Source organism: Crocodylus porosus, unplaced genomic scaffold, assembly GCF_001723895.1.
Source record: "Crocodylus porosus isolate Cpor-Errol unplaced genomic scaffold, CroPor_comp1, whole genome shotgun sequence".
Classification (NCBI taxonomy): Eukaryota; Metazoa; Chordata; order Crocodylia; family Crocodylidae; genus Crocodylus; species Crocodylus porosus.
The window spans coordinates 78,733,388-78,753,130 of NW_017728906.1; the positions used below are offsets into that span (position 1 = coordinate 78,733,388).

Below are 19,743 nucleotides of genomic sequence, written 5' to 3' on the forward strand. Positions count from 1 at the left end.
ATTGAGGTAAGACTAACTGGCTTATAGTTTCCCGGGTCCTCCTTCTTCCCTTTTTTGAAGATGGGAACCACATTGGCCCTCTTCCAGTCCTCTGGAACCACACCACAGCACCACGAGTGCTTGTAAAGCCATGCCAGGGGTCCCACAATGACCACAGCTAGGTAAGGGGCTGGACTTGATGATCTGTTGAGGTCCCTTCAGACCCTAGCATCTATGAAATTAACATCCTTCTTGAAGTACACCATCCAAAATTGGATGCTGTACTCCAACTGCAGTCTGACCAATGCTGCATAGAGGGAAAGTATCACCTCCTTAGTTCTATTTGTCATGCATCTGCTGATGCATGATAAAGTGTGGTTAGCTTTGCTAATGATTTCATCACACTGATGACTCACGTTGAACTTGGAGTCCACTATGACTCCTAGATCCCTTTCCTCTTCTGTGCTGCTGAGAGGGTCACTTCCCAGCCGCTGGATATTGTTGCACCCTAAGTGCAGCACTCTGCACTTGTCCTTGTTGTACTGAATCCTATTGTGTACTGCCCACTTTCCTAACCTGTCCAAGTCTGCCTGCAATCAATCCCTACCCTCCAGAGTGTGCACTTCACCCCACAATTTAGTATCGTATGCAAACTTGGAAAGAGTACACTTCACACCCACATCCAAGACACTGATGAAGGTATTGAAGAGTACAGGTCCAAGGACTGAACCCTGCAGAACCCCACTACCTACATCCTTCCAGTGTTTTGCTTAAATATATTAGTACTAGAGGAAGGACTCATTCTTTGCCGAGGTCATTATTTTTCTAATTGCAGTGTTTGTGTATTTTCACAGAACTTCATAAACATATTTACGTAAAACATTGTTTATTTTTAAAGAACATACTACAACATATTTAACATTTAATATTTAACATGGAGCAACATTTCAAATGACATCCAAATGCATAATTTTTATTGTTTACAAAGAAGTTCTACAATGTTTTCAGTGTTTCCTGTTGGTGCAAGTATATACAATCCTCTTAAACTACCACCTCTGGTGCAAGCCACATATAACTGTCCATGTGAAAAGCACTGTTCCCTTAAATAGTCCCTGGAAGCCCCAAAAAGGGTCAAGTGAAAAATAACCTGCCTATAATTTTCTTTGGGTAGTATTCTGTGCTTTTGGAATATTTAGAGTAGATAAGACCAGCCATTGTCGAGTTATAAGCAAACATACAGGCATATAGTTAATTTTTATATATATATAGAGAGAGAGATGGGGCCTGAAACATCATTATTTTACATTTGGAGTAGTCATTTACACTAGTGAAGACTTAGAATGCAGTTTGTTACCTAGAAATTTCAGAAAGCTCATGCTTTTCTGAACTAGTTAGTCTCTAAGGTGCTCCCCTGCCCTACCTAGTGCAGATAATGTAAAATAGATACAGATGCCACCAAATGACAACAGTAGCATTTTACACTCACATGACAGTGGTGTGAAGTGTCATGAACCAGGCTATTATATTTGACCTACATTGCTGCAGATTCTTAGGTGAGTTAGTCATTTCAGCTTTTGTTTGTAGTTAAGAAAGCCCCACGAGCGGTGATGTTAAACCCCTGAATCAGTGAAAGTTAAAAGTTTTCAATAATTTCAGAGTCACGTACTGCTAAGCAGAGGTGCTCAATGATGCAAGTGACTGTGAGACAATAGGAAATTTTCAGTGATCTGCACTGATAATTTTGTATGCTATAAACCATACAAAACTGATAATGAACTAAAGCTAAAGCTTGGTGGCACACAGAGAGCTAAAGAGATAACATTCTTGCATTCTTGCCAAGAAAATGTTTGCTCTCTACTTCAGAGCAAAGTCCTTCCTAAGGCACATGAACCTGCTGATTTCAGATGTTTGGATAGATCTAAATCTGCTTCCTCATGTCCAGAAGCAGAATCTGAATGTAGCATTCTGATCATTATGCCCAATCAGTCTTTGATTACTGCCACATCTTGCTTCAAGTGCAGGATTGATAGGGCACAATTCTCTGGGCAGTATTAAATGAGAAATCAGACTAAGATCACTTTTCATATTAAAATCTGTGACCTAGTATTAACTCACAGAGTTGTCCTGCCTCTTGCTAGGGATAGACCACATTCCCTGGTATTCTTCCATCTGTTTGTAGAGAATGAGACAGTTACCACAACAGGTTTTGATCTTTATGAATTCAACTGTGATAAATCCCTTTCTTCCCTTTCACCACCCACTGTGTCTCACCCAGGTTGGAGTTGGGAGCTGTTGTGGTTTTAGACTTTCCTAAGCATAAAGTCAATGCAAAGGTAGTGCAACCAAGGGCATTAGCTGCACCAGAGTTGGTGGGGAATGGCCAAGTTCATCCTTACTGACGATACAGTTCCAGACATGAGAAGGCATTATGGCTGTGCCTTCTTTGTACAGGGTAACAAGAAAGCCCTTTGCACATGATATCTACAAGATATTACAAACTGAATTCCTTACTCAGCTAGTGCATATTGATACCATTTGACCTCCACTGAGCTCCTTTGAGAGTCAGGTCTATTCACCAGGCCTAATATGCAAATATGGCTTTTGCTAGTTGGTCCGACATTGAGCATATGGATAGTGTTGGGTTTTTTATAATAAAGATACTGGGATCCTCATTGGATGAATGAATTGACCAGTCTGAACATTACTTTTGCATTTTCATCAGCAGTTCCATGGCCTCATTTAGCAATAAAAAAATGTGACTTGTTTCTTAGATGCCTGGATAAAGGAACAAGGAAACTGTCAGGGGTAACTCATTTTTCTAAGATATCTGATGATCAAAGAACCTTTTTGAATTGCAGATGACAATAGGAAGGGGGATAAAAAGGAGAGGAAGGAAGCTGGTGAGAGCAGCCACAGCTGCTGGAGGCTGAGGTAGGTAAGCAAGCCTAACATCTAAGAGCTGCTCATATTGAGCTCAGAAGACAGTTTCTGGCAGAGGGCCAGGAGATACTTATGGAGCCTGATCCAAGGCATACTGAAATCAAATGGTCATGGACCTTTGACTTTAGAAAGATCAGGGTCAGGGCTTATGGGAAAGAAGGCACTCTTTTTACTCTCTGGGCATTTCATTGGAAGCTGCCACCTATCAAGCTAGATTCTTGCTCAGTTCCCTCACTTGGCCCCCCTTCAATATCCATGGTTAAATATTAAGTCTCTTGTTGTTTGCTTCCTTTGGCCCTGACTAAGGCTGGACCAGTGTCATGTAAGTATAAATACCCACTACTCAGGCCACACATCTCAATGTCCATCTGGATATGAACCCTGAAATGGTCCATACTAATGTTGCTCTGGCCTCGGTACTGCAGGGAGCTAAGACCCAGGGTCTGAAACTCAATTAATCATTTATACTTCCACAAACACAAAAAAGCCCTGAGAGAACCTGAGCTTAACTGAGATTCACTTGGAGCTATACAGTAGCTGTGGAACAGACTTCATGGCTCCCAGCTTACATTTTAATTCATAAACTGAAGATCATTCATTTGGGAAAATTAAATAACAAAAGGTAGTCGCAAAACTACCAGGAAGGGTGGCTAGGTCTTCTCCACTGGCTAAGGCAGCATCTTTGTGAAGGTAATCTTTTCCATTTTGTGAGATCATTTCCTGGATCCTATCCTTCTGGGCTTTTTTGAAAGCCCACTAAAAACAGTAGAAAGTCTTTCAGTTAATGTTAATGAACTTTAAATGAAGTCCTTGATGGCTTTAAAAGGGCTCTGATTCCTGGTGGAAGCAAGTCCCTTCAAGAAGAAATGGCAATTAAAATGGGCTGTCTGCTCTCTAAGTCTAAAACTTGGTTTGAATCAGTGTTCCTGATTTAATACATAACCTCTCAGACTGTTTCTTTAAAATTATAATCCAGGGAGATCTCATGACATATTTTCTTTGTCTCCCCTACCCCCCACCTTATCTGGGACTGTAATGGCAGGTGTTCTACCCCAGCATATCAGAGAATTGTGCTACCAATACTCTCACTAGTTTACTGAGACAGTCTATTTCTAGAATGGTGATTGTGGACAAATGGGAACATTTTTCACTGTGGTTATGAAATATTATGTGCATATCAAATTATCTTTTTAATCTTGTGGAACTTTTTACTTGACCTCAAAAGGTTAACTTTTCTACAGAGACATTTTTTGTAAGTCAGGAACAAGTGACCCAAGTGTGCATGTGTATGTGTGTGGGTGTGTCATATAGCCATGTTTGAGTTGGATGAGCAGACTGTCAAGAGTCACTGACAGTTGAATAAGTCTACCTTGACAATGGATATGCCTGTATATAATGCAGGGGTGGGCAAAACGCGGCCCACGGGCTGGATACAGCCCACCAAACCATTCTATCTGGCCTGCAGGGCCCCCCAAAAATTTAGAAAATTAATATTAATCTGCCCTGGGCTGCCTGTCATGCTGCCCTCGATGGCTTGCCAAAACTCAGTAAGCAGCCCTCTGCCCAAAATAATTGCCCACCCCGATATAATGGATATTGTAAAGAAGGTGGCCAAACCAAGAAAAACGGGGTACTCAGCTGGGAGAAGGGACTCCTAGTCCTCGCTGCCATGGCTGTGCATTTTGTGTTGAATGAAATGGGCATCTAGCAATGAGAGCAGAAACCACAGTCCACCATTTTCAGGCCTAAATAGATACACTTCCTCTTACATGCTCACTGGATTTTTTATGCATTTCTGGCTAAAAAGCAGAAATAAACCTGGGAAGCCTGGGAAAGAACCCAGAACTTCCTTCTCCCAGCAGTATACCTCAGGCCTAGTTTCACACTCCTTTAATTGAACCCTCTCACTTTGTGACTCATGTTCTCTTTCTCACCCACTATTCCAGCTCAACAGGAAGGGTGGAGAATAGTCTCAGCCCAACCAAACTTGTAACCTGTTTAAGGCACTGTTGTGGGAAGTTGCAGGTATAATTAAAAAACTCTTCAGTTCAAAACCATGTACTCACCCATTTCTCCCACTTCATAGACTATTGGCCAAGAGATGGATATTATCATAATTACCAACCTTTGCCCACCTCCCTTTTACTTTATGTTGAAGACAGTGCTGCTGCCTGTCAGTTAAGTATATTGATGAATATCGTCTGTCGGTGAACTGGATCCCAACAGGCTGCTTCCTCTCTGAATAAGACAGATCAGGTTAGATCCTGACTTCATGGAAGCAAAAAGCAGGGTAGATTTGGACCTTATAAACTAATCCAAGTGTGTTTATATGTGTGTACAAACACACACACACACACACTCACACTTCACAGCAGTAAATGAGGTGAGCTTCAGCCCACAGAAGCTTGTGCTACCTACCCATATACCTACCTGCTTTGGTTAGTCTATGAAATATAGCTCTACTCTGCCTTCTAGTTGGCTGCAGACTAACAGCCTACTATGTCTCTCTGATCATCAGGGATGCCGGTTTTCTCTGATAAAAAAACTTGAAAAACCAGTTTTCAGATTTAAAAAGTAACCTAAAATGCATATTTTTCCATGATTAAACTGAAACACCAGTAATACATAAATACGTGTGTGTATGTGTACATATACATACATATGTGTGTGTATATATACATACATGTGTGTAATGTATGTAGTGCTGTTTTATTTTGATCACAGAAAAATGTGGATTTGGGGTTATTTTTTTAACCCAAAAATCAGGGATTTTTTTTATCAGGGAAAACCAGGATCCCTGCTGATCATGAAAACATGTCAGGCTGCCCAAAAGTTTGCCCCAGTAAGAGAGCAGGAACAGAACCACCATCTAAGAGACACACTGGGCTCCTCATTGAGAGAACAGGAGACCTAGGTGCTTCAAGTGGCTTCAGCAGTGAAATAGAATCTGGGTGTGAGATCCCCCCGTGTTGGACCTCTGGGAAAGGGTGTGTAAAAACTCTGTGTATACATATTCCCACACATATGTACATGTACATATAATCTGAAAGTATGACAAGTAAAGACAGAAAGGCAAAATATTGTCATGTCAAGATCTATATTACTAAGGCAAGGAAGAGTGCTATAGGGAGGGAGATCTATCTATCTATCTATCTATAGTATAGTGTATATGGTATAGCACATCATATATATATCACTCTCCCTATATCATATCTCTCTAATTATTTATTTATATTTGTACAGGGAAATTAAAATATATATACACACACACACACACACACACATATATATGATGTGCTATACCATATACACTATACAATAGACAGATAGATATCTATTTCAGATTTTTTTATTTTTATTTATAGTAGTAATAATGTATGCAGACAATAGTGCTGCTTTCCTTTAGTAGCATGTATGCATGCTAATTTTTATTTCCTCTTGTCATTTCCTTTAGTTACTTCCAGTCTCTGGTATAACGCAATAACATGGTAACATACTGAGGTTAAGATTACTCATGAAGAAATGTTATGAAGTCTTCCAGTGGCAATCTGAGCATTTGTCAGACTAGTGTATATTTCCAAGTATGGGACTCCTCTTTCAAGCCTGTGCAGTTATCCTTATCTTGAGTGACCTCTTGGACTTGCATCAACTTGTGCAAAGTAAGTTGAACTCTCCAGATATTAATTTTAACAATCAAGGTTTGGATTAGCATATTTATATAGGCAGTTTGTTTATTTGCTGAATTACAAGATTCTTTATAAGATCATGATTGGTTAATTGCTGGTGTAACTTCAAATGGAGGTAGTTAGCCATTGTAGTCTGAAGTCAGTCAGCAGATGGTATATATGCACCCTAAGTAACTAATATAATATATATGGAGAGCACAAGCTTCTGGGAACCCAAGTTCACTTCATCACATGCTGTAACTTCAGATTGATTTTAGGGAAATTACACCAGACACCAAATTGGACTCTGCCTTCTTTAAAAATAAATAAATGAAAACCTATTTTTAAAAATGTTTTCTTATACTTAAAAAAATAGGGAAGGCTTCAGTTAAATGTTAAAGGGACAGCCGTCCAAAACTTTGGGCATGGGCATGGGTGCTTATTAACCATAGTGTAAATCTTGCTAGCATGGACCACATCAAAAAGAAAGCGCTATATTTTTCTGCTCAAGTATCAATGACATTAAAAACAAAAAGAATTTCAGGATGAGTTAGTCAATTTGCATCTTGGCAGAATAAACAAGATGCTGAAGATAGTCTATTTATGTGCTGTACTTGTAGATATGGAGAATTTATATACTTTCCCAGTGCCTAACCTAATCCAATAACAATCCACAGTAACCTAGATATTAGAATATATATTTACAGTATCATTACTAGTCATCTTAGGAAATAAACCCATTGCTTCAGAACTCCACCATAAAACCTGAACAATAATTTGTCCTTCATTATCATTAACGTACCACAAAGTCACAGTCCATCATTACTCAATTTCCTGAGGAAAGCTCAGGCATGAAGACTATCACAATATTAGATCATCTTATCTAAATCAGTACACTGTCTGTATGATACCAGTCACTTATGGCAGACTCAGTGTTACCTCATTCTCTGGTGTGTAACCATTTACAGTGCTGCGAAATGCATGGACTATTTTATCATTTTGATATATTAGCATTTAAGCTGGGGTTCATGAAAGCTTATGATATACAGGTCTGATCTACTTAACCTATAAGGTACAAAGCTACCCTGCCTTCTGCCATAGCATTTTACAGGAATGCTATAGAGAATTAACTGGCAACATGCAAACTGATGGACAAGAATCAGATTAATAATAGCTATCTATGTCAATGTCTAATGATTCCTAAGAACAGTTTGCCACTTCTATCTGATATAAGAATAGTAAATTTGATGGATTATGGGCAAGACAACTCTCCAAGCCCTTCTATAAGATATCTCTTTCTTTCTCAGCACAGGGATTTATGTTTGTTACCCTTGGGTGTGTCTACCTGTGCATTAATGCGCTTTTCCTAATGAACATTAAATTGAGTACCTGCAGGCGCATCTACATTTTCAGTAATGTGTTTTGGTAATGCGCATTAAATTTAGTACCCCCATTGTGTGGTACTAGAAAAAGGCACATTAGCCTATTTTAATTCATATTAGTGAAAGAGGACAGTTTTTTGGTGATGTTTTAATGCACATAACGATAAGGTAATGTGCATTAAAGTGCATGTATAGATGCACCCTCTAATAAGAAGTACTAAATCAGGGGTGGCCAAAATACAGCCCATGGGCAGGATCCAACCCACAGCAGGTCTTTTTCTGGCCCATAGTGGGTCCCTTGGACCTGCCTTGCCCATGCACAGTCTGGCTGTGGTATATCCTGCCACCCTCTGGGCATGCAGCAGGTCTGGGGTGGCTCTACAGTTGGACTGGCTTTCTAGGCAGCCCAGGTGGCAGCGGCTCCTTTTAGCTGCCACTGCTGTCAGCCCCAGCCCCACAGTACCACGGAGACCTGTGCTGCACAGCCCTGAGCCCATGCACCCCACACCTGCTCTGGGCTCACCTGGCCAGGCTCATCATCATCAGCTTGGAACAGAAGCTGCCAAAACCCACACACACCTCTCTACATCCCTCCCACAAACTTCATACCCCCCTACATCCCCTCACAATATACAAGAGTAAGACTTCAGTTTGAGTTATTATACAATCACCTCTATATACACAAAAAAACCATACACAAATCAGGACATATTTTAAAAATAAAATTAAAATATGCTATTGTCAGTGTTTGATTTTTAGTACATAATTTGTGGTTTTTTTCTGGTTCCAAGATGGCAACACCCATTCTCAATAGGAATTCTTATGGGAGCAAGGGGAGGAACTTCTGGTGGCAAAGGTCATAGGTTAGGGGGCAGGACTTCCAGCCCCAAGATGACAACCAGGGAGCAGGGCACATGTCAAGGGGCAGGGCTACCCTTGTGGCTCTTGACAGCTCACCAACACTCATTAAGTGGCTCTCCAGGCAAAATAATTGCTTGCCCCTGTACTAAATAAATGCTCGTTAGGCTGCCCTAATGTGCAATACCAAAAGTGCAGGCTTATTAAGTGACGCTTAATGTGCAGTAGCCTATTTTACTGCTCATTAGTGTAATTGCATGTTTTTTTTACATGAGGCTTTAATGTACAGAAAAATAAGCTACTGCACATTAAAGTGCATGTGTAGATGCACCCCATAAGTCTTTGTTACTTTTAAGAGCTGCTGTCACAAATGAGTAGAATTAAATGCAAGTAGTGTATGCAGGGTCAGATTTGACATCTTATTCTCATTTGGTTCCATGCCACAGGTAGGTGCTGCTATATGTGAGTACAATATGTGGTTATGGATGAGGTTTAATCAGCATTGGAAGACTGAAGTCCTTTTTTTTTATTTTCTGTTTTGGTGGTATTGTGAGGTCACAATAGTTGCAGATCATTTCTGTTTTTTTCTGTTATCTTTGTTTTTATGGACTTTTTTTTTCTCTTGATCCATTAAGTTCCTCATCTGTTCTCATGAAACCATAACCGTTGTTGTTCTCATGGAGTAACTTATTACCTCACCCACATGAACAAAATGGAACCAGTGACAACAATATAAATGTACCAAAAAAAATTTATTAAACATACAAATTGTTTGAAAGAGTATTTATGATGATTTGAACCCAAAATATTATTTTGCTAGAACTATGAACCAAATTTAAACTTTTATTAGAGTTTCAAAACTTGAATGAACAGTTTGCTAAGTCTGCAGTTCACACTGTTTTCAAACTATCAATTACTTCCAAAAATCTTTCCTAACTGTTTTAACTAAATATTGCATTCCTCACAAAGCAGCAGTAATATACTGTGGTGCACACAAACAAATTGCTTACAATCTTTGCATTGTTTCCAGGTTTTGCGGCCATCTGTCATAGATTCATAGATGCTAGGGTTGGAAGGGACCTCAACAGATCATTGAGTCCAACCCCTGCCTAAGACAAAAAGCACAACATCCACTCATGCTTGCAGAAGGTTCTACTGGGGTGCAGTGTGGCAATTTGTAATTTAGGGCAGTCATACTAGAGTTCATGGATTTAGATTATGTGTATCCATCATTCTTCGTTTTATTTGTCTATTGATCAACTGTTCTCCAAGCTACTGCAAAAAAAAGCGCCATCTTCTTAAATATGATCTCTGCTTCCATTTTGCATTGTGGCCTAGCCAAATGATGACACTGGCACTGGCAGCCATATCCAGCATATTAAAAAATAGTGTCGTTGGCCACCTGTTGATTTTCCATCTGCGGGTGGTCATATAGACTAAGTGGTCAAGGTTATCCACCCCACCCTTGTTTTTACTTTAGTCATGGATGATGTCCTGCTTTCATTGCTCTCCACTCACTGACAGGTCATGGTGCATGCTTGACAGCAACAGCACAACTTTGGACTCCTTTGAAACATAGGAAACTAAGATGAGTTCCCCATCAAAAGCAAAAATGGATGAAAAAGTTTCCCTTCAATTTGCTTGCATTTCGTTTGGGATATCGACCTTGATTTTACAAATCATACCCATATAGGTCAAGTCCTGCTGTAGCAGTCTTTCTGCCAGTTCAGTACTTGTGAAGAAATTGTCACCCACAATATTCCTTCCCATCTTGTACCAGGGATGAACCAGTTTTTCAATGACCTGGGTACCAAGATCACCTTAGCATGGAGCTGCTGGTTGCTTGCCCAGATAGAAGTCTCCAGACATGGGATGACAAGATCGAGTGGTCACAGACTCTGCCACGACTGATTCAGGCTGGACGTAAGGAGGAACTTCTTTACTGTCCAAGCCCTGAAGGTTTGGAATAGACTGCCGCTGGAGGCGGTTCAAGCACCCACTTTGAACGTCTTCAAGACACATTTGGAAGCTTATCTTGCTGGGATCCTATGATCCCTGCTGACTTCCTGCCCCTGGGGCAGGGGGCTGGACTCGATGATTCTCCAGGGTCTCTTCCAGCCCAGATGTCTATGAAATCTATGAAACAATTTATATATGTAACCAAATATTTTATTACAACTCCTACACTTTTTCTATTATTTTTTTCCTATTTCTTGTCAGGGTATTTGTAAGATGCACTCATAAATAACTTTTCTTGCTAGATGTTACTTTTAGATGTTAAAGGGTGCATCTACATGAGATGTTTACCGCAAAGTAGACTAATTACTTCTGCAGTAAGCATCTTGCATATTGCCCTATTAGGCTGCAGAAAACTAATTATCTTCACATCTGGATAGTACTTGTAAATACAAGTCCTATTATGCTGCAAAAATTTTTATGCTGCAGCAGCACATGTGTAAATTGTAACACGGCTGGCTGAGGTATGAGAATACTTCAGTGTGGCTGCCTGCTGGCTAGCCCTACACTGAAGTGCCTTCATGCCCCAACCAGCCCCTCCACAGCAAGCTGAGCCGAGTCAGTGCAGTCCTGGGCTGGTAGGCTGACTCCCCAGGGTCCCTTCGATCTGGGGGTGGTTTGGCCTGGCTCAACATGCTGCAGTCCTGGGCACACGTTCAAACAGCACTCCCAGGATATGTGCCGGAGTTTATTGCTGCATGCTAATAGCATGTGTAGGTGTTCCCAAGAGTTCTGATTCATAATGTGCAGCTGGCTACAGTTACTTGCAGAATAAAGCTCTGATCTGGCAAAGATTTGCATTAAGTTTAAGCATTATGAATAACCCCACTGAAATTAAAGAGACATCCAAGAGAGATATGTAGGTATGTAAATATGTAGGTATGTAAATTGGCACTATATGCTTAAAGGAAGAATTCAGGTCAAACGTCAAATCTGGCCAGCCACAATTTTTTTCGGACAGTATACATAAATAAACTCACATTAGTATTTCCCATAAGAGAAAAACACTGTACTATCCTTTCACAAACATTTAGTTTTATCTTCAATGTTTCTTGCATCTGTCATATCAATCTTAGAAAAAATTAAGTGAGGTGTAATATATAGAAAGCAGAGAATTAGTCAGAAAGAGCAAGTAATGTAATGCTCCTCTTCAGTCCTGCATTAGGGAGGAATTAAAATGTGTTGTCTTCTGTGACAAACTATAGTTTCATTATAATATTGTTGGTTTAAATGTGGTCATGTTATAGTAAGGCTACATGCCTCAGTTTCCCTGACTAACTTTGTCTATGTACAAAGAAAGGAGAAATTAATTGAGGGATTAAAGAAAAGACAGACATGCGGGGACCTGTTTTGAGCTTAGAAAATTTGTAAGGTTGGGAGTCCCCAGAGCAAGTGCTCCATTGGGGAATCTGTGAATCCTTCTAGTATCCTCTAGATAGTTCTGCTTTTCTATAATAAAAAAATACCCAATTTTTGGGTTACTTTTTAACCCCAAATCTTCCCTGATCAAAATGAAACACTGCTGTATATATATGTGTATGTATGTATATATGTGTGTATATGGATATATATGTATATACGTATGTGTATATATGTGTGTGTATCTATATGTGCATGTGAGTGTGCATGTATGTGTATGTGTATTTGCGTATGTGTATTTATGTATTACTTGTGTTTTATTTTAATGTTTCACTGTGGAAAACTTTTGATTTGGGGTTATTTTTTAACCTGAAAATTGGGGATTTTTAAATCAGACAAAATGAGGATCCCTGCTTATAATAAAGCCCAGGCAGTTTGCTACAAACCCTTCTCTTCCTCTTTAAAGTTGTGCCATTGATTTTGATTGTAGACATTCCTCTTTCAATATTTATATATCTCATCTCCAAAATATCCAAGCTTCTCATGATAATTTATGACTTTTCTGCAAACCAATTCCCCAAAACAAAATTTTAAATACCATTTTCTAGCCATCACTCTTGACATGCTCAAAAGCAGTACTTCAGACTGTTGAAAACAGGCAGATTTAGGCAGCTAAGGAGTTAAGCAGAGGTTCTGAGGATCCCATTTCTGAGTCTAGGTGTCTAGAAACTTCCTAAATTTTACAAGTCCTTTTATAACTATGAATGTTAAATATTTCTTTGCTCCAGTTTTCGATCTGCAAAATGTAGATAAAAATACTTTCCTGTCGCAATCACTCTCATTCAGAAATGAAAAGACCTCAGAAAAGGAGTCTCTGTTTAGGGTTGCTCATCACAAGAGTCCTACTTCAATCACTTAGCCCCTAGGCATCCTTGATTTAGGGCTCCTTTCTTAATCAACTTAGTCTCCTTTTTAAGATTTATCAGTTTTGTCTCTCATCCTCAGCCGTATCAAATTTGCTGCCTCCCTAATGGCATCCTTCTGGCCAGTATCACCATTGCCAGCCCGTCAGTTCAGAACACAGGTCTCTTAGAGAAGCCTTGTAGCCACTCCGCGCATGCAGAGTTTTACCCGTGTCTCAAGCCCAACAGTGATGGGTTGTGGCCAGCTCTTCTCTGTTGGTTCCCCTTCACTGGCTTGTTCCAATCGTGAAGTTTGCCCTGGGCTAAGACCCAGGTTTGTATCCCTCCTGGTCATTCTCTGTGCTTCTGCATAGACAGGCACTGCTCTCTTCCTGGAGATGTGTACTCCCCTCTCTGGGGGTGATAAACTTGAGCTCTCTCATATTTGAACCTGCAGGGCCTCTCAGGGGCCTATTGCATCTGACTCCCTGGCCATATGGGTGACAACAGCAGGAGATTGCTGGGAGCCAGGACTTTCTAGCACTTCTGTATTTACTCCTGGGCATGCTGGCTGACAGTGGCAGAAAGCCAGCATGACCCCAGGAGCCTGCTTGTCCCTAGTGAAAGGCCTGGCTCCCAGCTGCACCCAGGTGAGTTCACCAGTGATGGTGGGGGTCCAGCGCAGCTCCCAGGTAAGTGGAGCAGTGAACCCAGCTGCGCCAGAGTCCTGCTCGTAATAGGGGCCGAGAAGTGGTTTCCTGTTACAGGTGGCTTTCCACTTAACATACTCCTTGCAGTAGACTCAACTCTTTTTTCTAACACTCCCCATGCATTGTATAGGGAGCTTAGAGTATACTTATGTTACAAATACTTGTAAAAAGCAGCATAGTTAGACTGCAGTGGTCCATGTACTTTCTCCTGAACTGGAAGCAAGGTAGTCATGATCACATGGCCATGCATATGAGCTCATTGGCCTCAGCACTGTACCTCACAAAGGTGGCTATTCTGATTCCAGTTTGTTCAGCTAGTATATGTAGAGCAGTTAAGCATGTTCAAGCATATCACTGCTTTAGCATAGTAAATCTGACATGATGACAAGATATTTGGAATCCATGGCTGAGGATTCCATTCTGAGAGCTAGGTTAGGAGTTGCAATATTGATTGCTGCAAGGTGACAGCTGTAAGTAATGTTGGATCTAGCCCTGAGTGGCCACATAGGGAGTTTGCAGCAGATATTTTGACAAGCTTTAAGAACAGCATGCATCACAATATTGTGCAACATATTTCAAATATTTCCTCGTAAATGTTATTCACTGGCAACAATTTAGTAGAATACTGTGTGTAGAACTTACAGCTGGGCACTTTTAAAGTTCAGATACTTAGATACAAAATGCAACAAAGGAAGTCATCAAAGTATGACTTCAAATAGAGCTGGGGGAATTCTATCTAAGCATCCCAGACCACTTGTTTTAGTTTTCTTGTGAATTTGTAAAGCTCATAAAAGGTCCCATACTGATATATACATGTACACTAAAGTTGTCTGTTTATGCACAGTAGAGATAGAGCATGCATAGTTTCATTGCAGACTCTATACATCATGCATCACAGTGACTTAACCTGACCCAAAAGGACCAGCTCCACTGGTGGGTCTTCTTGCTCCAGCAACCAATAGCCTTTCTGCTGATATTCCTAAGGAAGCCACCAGTTTGTGCCAGTTAGGCAGGCAGTTTTGTAGTATGGATTGGGAACACCCACAGTATAGGAAGACAGGTAATGAAATTGTGAGAAGTGCCAGTGTGTAAGATTATGGACAAGAATCAGCTAATCACAGCTTATTATTATTAGGGACCTCCCAAAATTGCAATTTTGTGTTTTTTGTTGAAACAGTGATTTTAGATGGTCTTTGTGAAAAAGCACAGACTCTGAAAAAGTGTAAAATTACTGAGTAGGGGAAAAAGGCAAAAGCAAGCTGCAAGAACAGAAAAGGGCAGAAAGCCCATGTGTTCTAAAGCACAGGGGGAGGGAAGAGAGGATAGAAGGAGCAAAACAGAGGCTTAGCTGCTGATGTAGACTCAGTCCAGGAGCCAGTCCAGGCCCAGCCAGAGAAGCAGGAGAGTTTTGTTGCCGGTTTTTAAAGCACCCACAGGCATGCTCCTGAAGTGTGCATGCTGCAGCCTGAGGAAGAGCCAGGATGAGCTCTAAGAAATCTTCCAAGATGGCCAAATCCCTTTTAAGCACTGGACCAGGCAAGACCGTATCCTGCAGGGACCTTGCCTGCAGATGGATGCAGACTCTTCATTGGAATCTAGGGGTGTCAACCTCACTGTGCCCTGGTGTGCCCAGGAAAACCAGTGCAGACTGGCACTTGGAGTCTGAGGCACACATGAAGAGGAAAGCTGTTGCAGAGGCTGAAGGTCAGAGCAAGAAACAAGTGAATATGTCCCCCATCTTTAAAAGAACCACAGAAAGCAGCTTGGCAAGGTGAGAAGTGACATTTTCCCTCGAGGGGCTTTCACAGCAGTGAACATTTGGGTGAAGAAACTTGGTCACCCAAAGTTAAGGGACCACCTGAATCAAAACATGCCAAATGCTGGCAGTTTTCCATGTGCCAGGAAGCTTCACCAAGACTGTCTCCCTGCAGTGATTGCTTTGCATGTATAATCTACAAAGGCTGCCTTGGCAGAGTGTCATTCTTTCCACATTGTGGCTGGTGAAGCCACATGCTGAACATTTTATTTGTACCAAGGAAATGAACAATGAACAGACCAGAACCTGCCTGTGTTTCACACTGATCCAGTCCACCTTATATTCTTCTACCTTGTCTCAACCTATTGTGATGGTAGTTGTCAGCTATGGCATGGACTAACAAGATCTCAGCATTCTTGTCTGACAATGCCATGTACATGTACAAGGCTTTCCTCAATGTGCTCCAAGGAATGCTGCCCAATGTTGCTCATAGATTTCATAGACATTTGGGGCTAGAAGGGACCTCAAGAGATCACCGGGTCCAGCCCTCCTGCCATAGGTGGGAAGTCAGTTGGGATCAAGTGGTCCCAGCAAAAAATATACCCACCTGTTTTTTGAAGGAATCCAGAGTAAGTGCTTACACCACCTCTGGGGGGGAGTTTGTTCCAGACCCTGGACACACGCACCATGAAGAAATTTTTTCTTATAGTCAGTTTAAATCGGTCTTCCTGGAGTTTATGGCCATAAGACCTTGTTATCCCTTGTGCAGCTCTGGTATACAGCTGTTCTCCCAGGTCCTGATATGTAATTGTAGGCTGGTAGTACCACCAAGTCCCCTCTGAGCCTTCTCTTCTCCAGACTGAAGAGTCCCAAGTCCTTCAGCCTCTCCTCATATGGCCTTCCCTCTAGGCCTTGGACCATATGAGTGGTTCTCCTCTGGACTTTCTTAAGCTTCTACACATCCTTCCTGAAACAGGGGTCCAATACTAGATGCTGTACTCCAGCTGTGGTCTCACCAGGGCTGAGTAAAGTGGAAGAGTGATTTCCCTGGTTTTGCTTGAGATGCATTGGTGGATGCATGCCAGAGTTTGGTTAGCTTTGCAAGCCACATCATCACAAGCGTACCTGTTTGTGCATCCTGTTTGCATGGTTCCCTGGGGGGCTGGGCCAAGTAGGAGCTGGGGCAGGGCAAGACCCTCCTTGGCTCCTCTCAGCTGTCTCCCCACAGCTGGCTAGTCCTTCCCACCATGGGCCCCGCTTACATCCAGCTCTGCTGGGTGTCGGGTGGGGGTCCTTCGTGGTTGCTGGGTGTCACTGGGGGACTTCAGGGTGCAGGGGTGTGGTGGGCCTTCACCTGTGTATCTCTCGCCATTCCCAGAGCCCAGCTGTCACCTGCAAAATGCACATTCTGTCCCTAGTAAATGACATCTGGCATATGCAGCAGGGCTATGCAAAGCTTCAGTCACTGATTTGATTTGGTGGAGATTCGGCCCAATTCAGTGGCTGAATCTGAATTGAATCAGGAGACACTTTAATCTCTCCAAATCAAATTGGAACCCTCCAAATCAATTTGGAGAGATTCAGAAAGATTTGGCGATTCGGATATAGACATAGCTGTAAATGTTTTTACTACGTACCTCAAGGTACCAGGCGGCTAGTCAATGCTGCGGTACTGGGGCAGATGGAGCATCCCACAGGAACACAGGGCAGTCCCCAGCACACTTGGCAGTGGACCCAGAAATGGACCAGAAGCACTTCCAGTCCACTTCCAGTTCTGCTGAGGAGCATGCAGGAGGGCCCCCCCATGCCTTCCCCAGCTTGGCAACTGGTGCCTCCTGGGCCTGGGGGGGCACCCAGGGTCCCCCTGTTGCTGATTGCCAAGCTGGGGGGTGGAGGGAGGCTGGGTCCTCCTGCGTACCTCTCTGATGAACCCAGAAGTGGACCAGAAGTCCACTGCCAAGCATGTGAGGGGTACCTCAGCATCAGAGCATTCAGTTTCATAAACTTCTTTTTACAATGTCCTGTATTAAAATGTATATAGTTGGTATTAGTTAATAAAGGCTGTGTCGCCCTTATGGTAATGTGCTACATCACCATATGGTGCACTACAATGATGTAGCAATCACACATGATCACCAGCTACATTGCCATAGTGGCACAATCCCCAGTTACAGCATGCTACTACAGCAATGTAGCGGCGAAACCTAACTGTGCTCCATGTACACGATGCATTAACCCCCTTTACTGCACTGTGCTTTAGTATTTCCAAAACGAAGTACTAAAGCATGATGCCATAGCAAAGCCACCATACATTGATATGTAGATGCACCCAAAGTGTATATAGTTGGTGTTAGTTACAATGCATGTTGTGCATAGCTTTATTTTCATAAGCTATTTCAGTTTAGAGTTTAATTAAGGAAAATACCAGGAACTTTTCTTTGTGAAGCTATTCCCACTTGTATAATAAGTCAGCTTTACTAACTGATACATGGGTGGAGAGAAAAGTCACAAACTTATGGCCCTGCATCCTCCTTTCCAACCACATTGACAGTAGCATGAAAATGAATAAAGAGACAGATATTCTGTATGGCCTTCTGAGTTTTATCTAAGTGTTGAGGGGAATTGACAAATATGGACTCCACAAATATGGAGTTGACGAGATGTGATCCTCATTTTTTCACTCAGCATTTCTTCCCTTTTTGGAGGTAATCTAGAGAAACCCAGTTGGCTTCATACATCCAAAGTCTCCAGACTCAAAGAGTTCAGAGTTGTTCCTGAGGGCATTCTATGGGAATGAGGGAGCTTGTGCTTAGATGGTATTAGTTATTAAAGTGTATCTAGCTGGTATTATTTCATAAAGTATTTGTAGTTGGTATTAGATAAAAAAGTGTACATAGTCGGTGCAATTCATGGTGTGTATTGCTTTATTTTAATAAGATATTTCATTTTAGACCTCAATTAAGTGTTTAGACTGCTTAATGATACATTAATTAATGGCTTCCATGGGCCCTGATTAAGCCTGTGGAAGCCAGTAGCTTACGTGTTATTAAGCAAGTGGTGGTTTGGAGCCATCTGGTAATATGCAGGAAGGGGTGGGACTATCAGGGCCCCTTGGCCAATCAGAGGTATGGGGGGCAATTGGCCACCAACTACCTCAAGTTCTGTAGACCCTAACTATTACAAATCATCTTGTACTAGAATTGTGATATGACGACTGTAGCTTCTAAGGCAGAAATGGCCTCCAAATCATCACCTTCACCTCTTCATAGACGATATTATGAGAGGCATGTTTCTTTATTAACCTCTTTCTGTGTTGTGGGTTGTAATCTAATATGTGCCTTTGATTTTTTTAAACAAAGGTTAGAATACTTTAAATGACTTAGAATGCTTGTATAAAATAAGTATATCGTTAAATTTAGTAAATACTAATGAGATTCACTACAATTCACCAAGTGATATAGAACTTGTAGCTCTTTGGTTCAGCTCCTATTTCTATGGGTGCTATGCTTTTCATATCTATTCCTTTCTTCGTTCATTTAATTATTTTTTTGTTGTCCAAACTCACTGTCCTTTTTTATGGTCTACACACATTCCTAAGTTCTCTAGGTCCTTTTATGCTGTATTCTTGCTTTTACCATTCTTGACTATTTTGTCAGCTCCTAATAGTAATTAAAATGGAACACATGATCTCTTAATAAGGGTCTATGGCAGGGGCAGGAAAAGTCCAGCCTGTAGGCTGGATCTGGCCGGCAGTGAACTCCATTTCCCAGCAGCCTCTGCCTGTATGGAGACCCCAGCATCAGCCACACTGTGATAGTGTAGGATCGGGGTTTCCATGGAGACCAGATGTAGCAGCTTTGGCAGGGTTGTTGCCGGCACAAGGTGCCTGAGGGAGGCAACAATTGGGTTCATTGCCCAGTGTGCGTCGCGCCAATAAACACACTGGGGGGAGAAGTAGACAGAGTTTATTTGAGCTCAAGTAAAAGGCACAGGGAGACTGTATGGTCTCAAATCCCGCGCCCGTAGCCCTGCAACAGTGTATATTTATACCCTGGTCATTTTCTGCAGTAGTTTTCCACTAGCTGCCCCCCCCCTTTCCCTCCTCCCTTCTCTCTCTGAGCGGTGCCCTTGCATTCTACAGATAACAGTTTTTAGGAAGTTTCAGCTTGCTTGCTA

General features: G+C 41.7%; 1 protein-coding gene across 1 annotated transcript in view; it reads left to right on the forward strand.

The window, feature by feature from the left end:
• The first annotated feature begins 6,391 nt into the window (after positions 1-6,391).
• Positions 6,392-19,743, forward strand: part of CRLF2 (cytokine receptor-like factor 2) — a 28,083-nt gene continuing 14,731 nt past the window's right edge. The window contains exon 1 of the mRNA XM_019529407.1: positions 6,392-6,578. Within this exon, the coding sequence (XP_019384952.1) occupies positions 6,503-6,578 (76 nt within the window). The 5' untranslated portion in view covers positions 6,392-6,502. The remainder of the gene's footprint in view (positions 6,579-19,743) is intronic.